This window comes from Monopterus albus, unplaced genomic scaffold (genome assembly GCF_001952655.1).
Source record: "Monopterus albus unplaced genomic scaffold, M_albus_1.0 scaffold400.1, whole genome shotgun sequence".
Lineage (NCBI taxonomy): Eukaryota > Metazoa > Chordata > Actinopteri > Synbranchiformes > Synbranchidae > Monopterus > Monopterus albus.
Genome location: NW_018128280.1, coordinates 526,254 through 537,871, shown reverse-complemented (window position 1 = coordinate 537,871; position 11,618 = coordinate 526,254). Strand labels below are relative to the sequence as shown.

The 11,618-nt window shown below is 41.1% G+C and overlaps 1 protein-coding gene across 2 annotated transcripts in view; it reads left to right on the top strand.

Annotated features, from left to right (window-relative positions):
* bmf1 (BCL2 modifying factor 1) overlaps window positions 1-5,654 on the top strand; it is a 13,689-nt gene extending 8,035 nt beyond the window's left edge. For both annotated transcript variants that reach the window (XM_020586252.1, XM_020586253.1), the window contains exon 4: window positions 2,458-5,654. In XM_020586252.1, coding sequence (XP_020441908.1) covers window positions 2,458-2,574 — 117 coding nt within the window. In that variant the 3' untranslated portion in view covers window positions 2,575-5,654. The remainder of the gene's footprint in view (window positions 1-2,457) is intronic.
* Window positions 5,655-11,618: the final 5,964 nt, after the last annotated feature.

Below are 11,618 nucleotides of genomic sequence, written 5' to 3'. Positions count from 1 at the left end.
CCTGGGGAGTCGAGGTGTTGCAGGATGCAACACAGTGCCATGTTCACTGCATGGTCCACTGACCTGTTTGCCCAGTAGGCAAACTGCAGGGGGTCTAATAGGGGGTCCACGATGTCCTTCAGGTGGGCCAACACCAGTCTTTCAAAGGACTTCATAACTACAGATGTCAGGGGGACAGGTCTGTGGTCATTCAGTCCACTCATGGGGGGTTTCTTGGGGACTGGAATGATGGTGGTGCATTTGAAGCAGGAGGGGACTTCACACAGCTCCAGTGCCCTGTTGAAGATGAGTGTGAAGATGGGGGCCAGCTGATCAGCACACACTTTCAAGCAGGAGAGAGTCACACCATCTGGGCCTGGAGCCTTTCTGATCTTTTGTCTTTTAAAGAGGCCACGCACATCCTTTTCACAGATCGTTAGAGGTGGGGGGGCTGGAGGGAAGGGTGGTGATTGTCGGGGGAGCAGCTGCTGGATCTGTGGTGGGAGGGTGAGGTGGGAGTGTTATTTGTCGAACCTGCAGTAGAACACATTCAGGTTGTCTGCTAGTTGACGGTCCTCCTCAGCGGGGGGGATGGTTTCCTATAACCAGTGATGGTTTTTAGGCTCCCCCACACAGACGAGGTGTCGTTGGCTGAAACCTGAGCTTTCAGCTTTCCAGAGTAGCTCCTCTTTGCTGCTCTGATCTTCCTTGTCAGTGTGTTCCTGGCCTGGCTGTACAGAGTCCTGTCCCCACTTCTGTAAGCCTCCTATTTGGCACGACGAAGCTGCTTGAGTCTTGCTGTAAACCAGGGCTTGTTGTTGTTGTTGTTGTATGTGCAGAAGGTCTTTTTGGGCACACACACATCCTCACAGAAGCTGATATAAGATGTGACAGTGAGTTCATCAAGGTCTGTAGCTGTAGTCTCAAATACACTCCAGTCTGTGCAGTCAAAGCAGGCATGTAGCTCTGAATTAGCCTCCTCAGTCCAGCTCTTCACTGTTTTGACTACAGGCTTCACAGCTTTTAGTTTCTGCCTGTAGGTTGGAATAAGATGGACCATACCGTGATCTGAGAGTCTGAGGGCTGCACGAGGGACAGAGTGATAGGTGTCTTTTATTGTTGTGTAGCAGTGGTCCAGCGTGACTTTGTCCCTGGTGGGACAGGTGACGTGCTGTCTGTATTTGGGCAGTTCGTGGGTGAGATTTGCTCTGTTAAAGTCCCCTAGAAAAATGAGTGGAGAGTGGGGATGTTCTAGCTCCAGGCTAGTTATTAGGTTTTGCTAGGAGCCGTAGTGCGCTAGCGTTAGCCTGCGGTGTTATGTACACTCCCATTAGCATGAAACTGTTGAATTCACAGGGAGAGTAAAAGGGTTTGCAGTTGATAACAAGAGTCTCTAGGTGCATGTCCTCTGTAGCACTGTGACATCTGTGCACCAACCTTCATTTATGTAGAAGCAGATTCCACCTCCTCTCGTTTTCCCAAACAGCTCCTTTACACGATCCGCTCTGAACACCTGGAAACCCAGTATTCGAATCGTGCTGTCCGCGATCGAGTCGCTGAGCCAGGCCTCCATGAAGCATAAAGCAGCAGAGTGTGCAAAGTCAAAGTTAGTCCTGTTGACAAGAAGAATTTCATCCATTTTGTTGACCAGGGAGCGGAGATTAGCCAGGTGAATAGATGGGAGTGAGGTCCATGTTCCCCTCTGTCGTAACTGCACCAAAGCGCCAGCGCGTTTTCCATGCCGGCGGGGTTTTTTCCAGGTCCCGTATATCGCTGCTGTGCCTCCGATCAGAATGCCCATACAGCATTCTTCATTCACAAAAATTGGAGGAAGGTAGTTTGATGTGAGTTGTCCAATATTTAACAGTTCTTCTCTGGTAAAAGTAAGGTGGAGTCTGCCTTTTATTTGCAGAGGAGCTCTTGGCCTACTGTACATCTCTCATGCAGATATGTGGTTTCCAGAGGCTCCCCATCTATCATCAAGAGTCCCTAATCCCATTTGGTGCATTTATCTTATCTCAGCTTCTCAATGGCAAAGATAGCATTATCCCCCCTAATCACACACAATCCAATTGGCTCGCAAACCTGCAAGTCTCCTACTGTGCCACCAGCTGCTGGTCTCTGCCAGAAAGATTTTTAAAAAAGTGTGAGCGTACGATGAATGTGTTTATGACTTGGAATGTCTGTTGGGAAGCCCAGATTGTCTCAGGATCCTGCACACAGAGAGAAGCCTCTTGAATAAGTGTTAGGGACAGCAGCAGACTGCTGTGAAAATCCCAGCATCGTTCTGGTGTCTGGTTCTGTCTTACCCTCTTCTCAGCTGACCCTGTTCATTGTCAAATCAGCATACACTACAGCCAACACAAACTAACCCTCACCCTGAAAGCCCAAGCAAATGACTATTTCTAGCACTACACTTTGTGATTGAGTTTCAGTAGAGTGCACTAACTGGTGTATGCTCCATCTTTGTTGTTTCAGTATCATCGAAACCAAAGGAACCAGGGGCCGCTGTGGTGGCGCCTGGCCACAACTCTGCTCAGCCTTCTGTTTGATAGGGGGTTCATTGCTGGAGGAGGCGGAGCGGGACGGAGGTGAGACGGTCATCCCCTCCCATCAATTTTTTTTAATTCTTCTACCTGAGGAACTGGACTCATAAAGGCACTGTCAAATCTAACATGGGTCTGGGGAAGGGGCGCGAAAAGGAGGCAAAAGGTCACCGCGGGACGGAGACAACCAACTTTTATACAAGGTCGTGTGGTTTTTTTGGGGCCGGGGGGTTTCCTTTCCAAAAAGATGCCATGATGTTTTGAGATCCCTCTACAGGACAGTGTTCACATTTTGGTATATGTGCAGTGTAGTAGTTTTGTACAGTACATTGTTCTTGTTCAGTTGTTTGCACGTGAGCATACATCTGCCTTTAATGACCTCCACAGACCCTGGGAATGCCTTATTCGGTGTCTTCTGTCAGAATGATTATTGAGCAGTTTTGGCAGTCAAGATGAGATGCTTAGGTGTGAGGTTTTCTTTTCTGAAGTTTTCCAGGTAACCAGTCAAGTCATTTTACTAATTTTTCAAAGAGGCAACTTTTCAGAACAAAACCTTTTGCACTTCATCTCAGATAGACATTTATCCATCTATCTATCGGTTTTCTTTATGTTTTTGATCTTGAACATGATTTCTCAGTATTGTTCAAACTCTTGGGAACAACAGAAGGTTTCTGCACACAAACACATTTGCACACAGATAATGCGATCTAAATACTGTATCTTTGAATATGCACAGATAAGGTGAGCCTTTCTTCAGTTATGTGCTACATGTCAAACAGGTGGGACTTTGTGATGGTTCAGGAACTATTGAGGTAGAGTTTTTAGTACTGAATGCCACCTTCTGGTTAAATAAGCCTGGTGACTGCTGATTTAAAAGTAAATGAATTAATCGATATTGTAAAATCATCACATGGTTTCCCCCAGTTGTCTGAAAAACAAAATCACCTCATTGAAAATGTTCTTATGAGCTTTCTTTGCCATATACCAGTTTAGATTACAACAGTATTATTCTATGTTGCCATTCTATTCCTGTAGTAATCAGACAACAGTGATTCAGTTGTCTTAAGGGGTATTTGTTCATCTGCCATGCAGTGGCCATCTTGATTACCTGTGGGTGGCTAAATCATGTTTGAGATGTAGCACACTGAACAGATATTTGGATTAAATTTATGGGGTGCTGACTTGACTTTTGCATGCACAGAGAGAACTTCTGATGGTCCAGCACTGTGCACTAAATTATAACTTTAGAGTCAAGCACATTATTTGCTATAGCAAAGTAACATGTTCTTTTCTTCCAACAATAACAAAGCCGTTTGGCCAAGTCTGCCATTATGACTTTCATACTAATTTCACCAGATACTCAGTTTTCAGCTTGGCTCTGTTTCCTCTTTCATTCTCTGATAGAAGTTTTTCCTTCATTTTAAACGTGTTCTTTTTATGTGATTGTTTTTGGACCTCCATGCCCTTGAAGTGGAGCTGTGGATCCACAGTTTTTGCACTAAACTTACAGCCTTTGAGAGTTCAGATCATGACCAAGCTAACTCCTGTCTTGTATGAAGGTTTTCAGTTACGACTTGTTTCCTTGCCACAACATTTCAGTTGTACTCATTCTCATGTCCAAGACAAATAGTCAATGTTGAGAAATGACTAAACACAGTCCAGAACCTGGATTGGATATGAGGTTCTAGAAATTTAATGTACCAGTGTTTCAGGCTACAGTAGAGTTACAATGGAGCCACATGTCTCGACTGAAAGATTTCTAAGTCCTGGTTTGCTTTTCACAGCTTGTGTGTGTTCTGAACACCAAACAGTCTATGAAACAGAATCTCTTCCTCTCAGGCTACCTTTATGGGGTGTTACATATTTTTGATCTTTGGTGCTCAGATCCAGATTTGGGACATTTTATTATCCACTGCTGACTCAGCAGACTAACAGTTGCTGAAATGAAGCAAATAGGAAAAAGAATTGTTGAAATATATGTTCGAAGACACTGTCGAAGATGCTGTTTGTTGCCTGTTTCATTGCTGAACCCAGGCCAATGTTTTGACCCAAGGAACAGTACATATCAGGGGTCTGTAATTACCTGCTCCTTCCAGGCTTTTCACCACAGAGTTAGGGTTTCCTCTCTTTCTTAAAGACTTCTCAGGGACAGACTTTCTAGACTACTGGTAACCTTGAGTATCTATTAGATGGCTGGAAGAATAGCAGTTTTCACCTGCTTATTGTCATGTCTCTTGTTTTCATTTCAGTTAAAATGGCCTTTTGACTAGTTTCTCAGCACACACATAGAGTATAGGTACAGTTTGACTGAGTAGTCTGAGGCGGACGTGCTGACTGTGGTGGCGACGGGGGCTACAGAGCATGTAGTGAGTAGGCCTGTGAGGTGCACTGACTGTGGTTGTGGTTATAGTTTCCTGCGGATCGTGAACGCTGAGCCAGTCCCTGTAGTGCCTTGTCTCACCATTGGCTCCTGACTTCCTCTTTGTGCTGCTCCTTCATTACATGGGTATCATTTATTGATTTTTTTTGTTTTGTTTTGTTTTGTAATTTATTTTTTCCTTCTTATTTATTTTTTGTATATTTGCCCCTATCTACTGTATACACTCGTGTGTGCAATTCCTTCTTATTTCCCTATTTTGTTTTGGTCTTGGACTTATGTAGGCTTCAGCTGTTCGACTCTGTACAGAGCCAGTTGGTTTGCATTGCACCTGACATTGCTTCTAATGATATTCAACACAAAATATTCTTTAGTATCACAAAGCATGAATAGGTTTGAAATGGGAGTGCTGTAAGAAGTTTGTTTTTCCCACAAAGACCAGCAGCTATAGCCACTCTAAATTCATATTTTTTACTAATGGAAAACACTAGGGATTGGATGCTAGGACTTTTTCTTTATATGATTCAGTGCACAATATGGTGAGTACAATTTGGTTCAGTCACCGTACATTTAAAAGCCTAATGACAACAATGTGTGAATAGCTGTGGAATACAGCTATTTGTTCCTCTTTTCTCCCCTTTTTTAGCACTGGTTTGATAATGTATAGAACAACCGGATATGTTGACTTATTTTCTCTACCATTACAAAAAATATGAAGCCGCTGTTGTATGGACACCACATGATATATATATATATATACATCGCTAGACAAATTGGTTAAATAAGCCTGGTGACTGCTGATTTAAAAGTAAATGAATTAATCGATATTGTAAAATCATCACATGGTTTCCCCCAGTTGTCTGAAAAACAAAATCACCTCATTGAAAATGTTCTTATGAGCTTTCTTTGCCATATACCAGTTTAGATTACAACAGTATTATTCTATGTTGCCATTCTATTCCTGTAGTAATCAGACAACAGTGATTCAGTTGTCTTAAGGGGTATTTGTTCATCTGCCATGCAGTGGCCATCTTGATTACCTGTGGGTGGCTAAATCATGTTTGAGATGTAGCACACTGAACAGATATTTGGATTAAATTTATGGGGTGCTGACTTGACTTTTGCATGCACAGAGAGAACTTCTGATGGTCCAGCACTGTGCACTAAATTATAACTTTAGAGTCAAGCACATTATTTGCTATAGCAAAGTAACATGTTCTTTTCTTCCAACAATAACAAAGCCGTTTGGCCAAGTCTGCCATTATGACTTTCATACTAATTTCACCAGATACTCAGTTTTCAGCTTGGCTCTGTTTCCTCTTTCATTCTCTGATAGAAGTTTTTCCTTCATTTTAAACGTGTTCTTTTTATGTGATTGTTTTTGGACCTCCATGCCCTTGAAGTGGAGCTGTGGATCCACAGTTTTTGCACTAAACTTACAGCCTTTGAGAGTTCAGATCATGACCAAGCTAACTCCTGTCTTGTATGAAGGTTTTCAGTTACGACTTGTTTCCTTGCCACAACATTTCAGTTGTACTCATTCTCATGTCCAAGACAAATAGTCAATGTTGAGAAATGACTAAACACAGTCCAGAACCTGGATTGGATATGAGGTTCTAGAAATTTAATGTACCAGTGTTTCAGGCTACAGTAGAGTTACAATGGAGCCACATGTCTCGACTGAAAGATTTCTAAGTCCTGGTTTGCTTTTCACAGCTTGTGTGTGTTCTGAACACCAAACAGTCTATGAAACAGAATCTCTTCCTCTCAGGCTACCTTTATGGGGTGTTACATATTTTTGATCTTTGGTGCTCAGATCCAGATTTGGGACATTTTATTATCCACTGCTGACTCAGCAGACTAACAGTTGCTGAAATGAAGCAAATAGGAAAAAGAATTGTTGAAATATATGTTCGAAGACACTGTCGAAGATGCTGTTTGTTGCCTGTTTCATTGCTGAACCCAGGCCAATGTTTTGACCCAAGGAACAGTACATATCAGGGGTCTGTAATTACCTGCTCCTTCCAGGCTTTTCACCACAGAGTTAGGGTTTCCTCTCTTTCTTAAAGACTTCTCAGGGACAGACTTTCTAGACTACTGGTAACCTTGAGTATCTATTAGATGGCTGGAAGAATAGCAGTTTTCACCTGCTTATTGTCATGTCTCTTGTTTTCATTTCAGTTAAAATGGCCTTTTGACTAGTTTCTCAGCACACACATAGAGTATAGGTACAGTTTGACTGAGTAGTCTGAGGCGGACGTGCTGACTGTGGTGGCGACGGGGGCTACAGAGCATGTAGTGAGTAGGCCTGTGAGGTGCACTGACTGTGGTTGTGGTTATAGTTTCCTGCGGATCGTGAACGCTGAGCCAGTCCCTGTAGTGCCTTGTCTCACCATTGGCTCCTGACTTCCTCTTTGTGCTGCTCCTTCATTACATGGGTATCATTTATTGATTTTTTTTGTTTTGTTTTGTTTTGTAATTTATTTTTTCCTTCTTATTTATTTTTTGTATATTTGCCCCTATCTACTGTATACACTCGTGTGTGCAATTCCTTCTTATTTCCCTATTTTGTTTTGGTCTTGGACTTATGTAGGCTTCAGCTGTTCGACTCTGTACAGAGCCAGTTGGTTTGCATTGCACCTGACATTGCTTCTAATGATATTCAACACAAAATATTCTTTAGTATCACAAAGCATGAATAGGTTTGAAATGGGAGTGCTGTAAGAAGTTTGTTTTTCCCACAAAGACCAGCAGCTATAGCCACTCTAAATTCATATTTTTTACTAATGGAAAACACTAGGGATTGGATGCTAGGACTTTTTCTTTATATGATTCAGTGCACAATATGGTGAGTACAATTTGGTTCAGTCACCGTACATTTAAAAGCCTAATGACAACAATGTGTGAATAGCTGTGGAATACAGCTATTTGTTCCTCTTTTCTCCCCTTTTTTAGCACTGGTTTGATAATGTATAGAACAACCGGATATGTTGACTTATTTTCTCTACCATTACAAAAAATATGAAGCCGCTGTTGTATGGACACCACATGATATATATATATATACATCGCTAGACAAATCAATACATTTTGTGATGTTTTTGTATTGTGATGTTTTTTTTTTATATATGTTGTCCCATCCCTAGAAAACACAGTAACGAAAATGCATTTACAATGACCACAGCTGCTGCTCCTCATGACAAAGAAAACAACCAATATCTTAAGTTACCTCTCAAGCTTACAGTGTTATAGGGAGTTGTACTCAATATAGTTTGGAGTATTTCACTTAAAGATTGTGCTTTTCCACAGATGGGGTCAACAAATTCAGACCTTTTTCATTATCTTCCACCACAAGCTGTCATGGCATACTGTATGTACAGTATGGGGTTAAGAAAAGCATTAGCTTACTGCAGTTTAACCTTTCAACCAGATGTGACCTTTCCCTTTTGAGTAAGAGTCATCACCCACCACACCCATTGCTAATGACATAGATGCCTTTAGAAATATTTCAAAACATCCATGGAAAGGATGTTTCATATTTTTCTCAAGCGACAGGGAGATGGTGTACGAATTCAATTCTTTAATCTCGATCGTGTTCTAATCAACATGCACTGGAAAATACTTTGTCTCTGTAGATCCCGTGGGTCCTGTATGTATTTTGTGTTGATGTATAGTATATACTCTGGATTGTTCTCTTGGGCTAAACTTGCCATGTGTCAGCCGTGTATCTCTGCATTGACCAAACAGTGGCCTGTTTGTTTTATTGGAAAGGGAGACAAGCCACCATGGTGCCCTACATAATAAAATGATAATAATAATCGGGGGGGGGTTCAGTGTCTTGCCCAAGGACACTTTGACATGTGGACTGCAGGCACCGTGATTTGAACCTCCAACCTTCTGGTTGGAAGACAACTGCTCTACCCACTGAACCAAAGCTGAACCACAGTTGCCCCTGTTGTTAGAATGAGATTCATTCACTGGTTCACTCATTACATTATACTGTGTGTGTGAGTGTGGTGAGTCCCTATAGTGGGACATGTATTTTGTTGCAACCATCAGTGTCCTTGATTTGGTAGTCCACTTTATATAAATTAGAAGTTTTTGAGGAAGGTTTTGATTTTGAACTTTTTAAAATAACATTTCTTCTTCATGGTCTTTCGTCACTTTTTTTAAAATGTATTTTCTTAGGACAAAAGGTCTGCTTATATGAACAGTTCACGCTTCTAAAATAATTTTTAATGTAGGATCCTTTTTAAAGTCCATAAGATCAATGGCATTTTGTTAATAAAAGGTGAACTTGCAACATTCCTTGCACATCTCACAAATTTTTTCATGGTTGTGGTTATTTTGGATCACAAAATATCCGCCCTTTCTTACAAAACTGATAGTCTACATGTAGTATTTCTAAAACCATGGGATATGCCTGTCGATGTGCATCTCAATCTCACAACCATCTGACAATCTTCTTGTTACTATTTGCACTACTGTCACTGATTGTATATGGTTTGAGTCATAGCGTATTAGGTTGTACCATTTAGTTTTATCCTAATCACTTTGACTTAGTTTTCTTATTCTTTTTAGTCTATTTTTACTCTACTTTTATTCAGTTTTAGTTCCCTAAATGGGGTGGCATTCATTACTAGGTGAGAGATAAACGGTATTTTGATTTTCTGTATGTCCTGCACATATAGTGACTTGACAATAAAACTCTTTGATCTTGATCTTGCCTTTAACTGCTCAGTTTTACAAAGTCTTGATTATCACACACTCTCTGTATAACAAGAAATGAGACCCAGCGAAAATGTAGCATTTTTGTAAACATTGACTGTGTGTTTTCGAGACTCTACTGTGCACTCATTTTTGTGTTTATATATATTTTTGGTTGTTGATATGCTATAGAAGTAAAGACAATTTGTTATGTAGTGCAATATGCTGTACATACAGAGCTTTGCTCTACAAACTCTTTTTTTTCTGGATTTCTTGTTTATTGGTACTTTTTTCAATAAAAATTTTATTGAAGGTGTCAAGTTGAATCATGTTCATTAGTGCAACTGTACAACATCACAGTTGGTATAAACGTGGTAGCTCTCTTTAAACAATGACACCAGTCCTTTTCTCTATTGGTAGTATTTCCAGCAATCTCGATACAGAGACCAAAACTAACAAGGATTTGCCTCTACTCGTGGTTGATGTCTGTCAGCCCTGGATTAGCTTGTTTATCTGTGTGATAAATCTTCATTGTTGTTCCAAAATGATTGCAAACGCATTAGGGAAACACACAATGTACTGGGTGACACGTTTTTTCATTATGAAATTCCAGACCCAGTTATGTTGCCCCAAAGGCAACGAGTCAGTCGACTCTGCATGTGTGAGATCTTGCACAAGCTCTCAGCTTTGTTTACTTTCTGCTAGTACCTCACACTAAGGTTTGGGGTTTGCTAATGAAGAAATATATCACCCAGTGCCACGGTGTGTTTCATCGATGTGTTTTAAATCACTTTTGAACAACAACAACTGAGGTCAATGGCATATATGAATAAGTTGGTCCAGGACTGATAGACATTAACCATGAGTAGTGTTAGGTATTCAGGTATCTTGCACCCCCCAACCTGCACGCAGGCAGCTGAAGGATGAAAGCCCCTGAACCCAACAGGCCAATACATTATATCACTTAGGTTGGGCTAGCCCCATTCTACACAGGAACGTCAACCGTGATGTGTCCCTGGTGCCAGCTTTGCAGCTGACCATAGCAGTAGTCAAAACATGAAGCAAATCAATGTGTGTGTGTCTGTTGATTGTGGGGTGTAGCTAAAAACATTCTAACACGACCTCTAGTGACATGTCATGACATTAAACATAAGAAAATATTATGGCTAAGGCTACAGTTATACACATAATAATAATAATATTAAACATCCTGTCTGCTGACAGTCAAACTTTTCTATCTAGTTACCCTTGACCATATGCACCCTGCAAAAACTCATGACAATGACTAAGCATTTAACAGCCTAAGCTAGACATCCTGTCCCCACTAAACATTTCTAATACATACAAGTACCTAACCAATATCTATCTGACTAAAAATACCTAACAGCAGAGGCAATTCATTGTCGGTTTTAGTCTCTGTATGGGGAGTGTTGAAAATGCTCTTAATGTAGAAAATGACCAGCCTAAGGTCCCAAAATAGAATTTACAGAAATAAAAATCTTGTTAAATAAGTCCAGTCTTGCACATCTGATCCCCATTGTTCTTTACTAAAACAATTTGAATGTAGTGTACATGTTTTCAGACAAAACAGAGTTAAGAATTAATTCCCTCTTTGAGCCTGAGCTTTTATTTTAAGGAGTTCTTCATTATGAAAGTAAGCCACTGATGGATTAGCCAAGTGTCTGAGGCTAGCCATGCATCTGAATCCAACCAGGTGTTTGGCAGAGACTGCCTGTCACATCCCTCCTGCTGTTAGGTCATTAATTTAGTGGGAGCGGCAGAGCTTCCACAACTCTCTAATGACTTCTTTCTGCACTCTACACACACACAACTAACAGCAAGTGTTGCATGGCAACTGAATGAGCCCATGTATGGAGCAAATGTGAAGTGAACTCACACTGCATTACTGTCACTTCCTTAAAGGTTGAGGACATTGCTGCTGAGCCTGCAGATTTGTTACACTACACCATGAATGCCCTCAGGACACAGGAGTGATTGATTATTCCTGA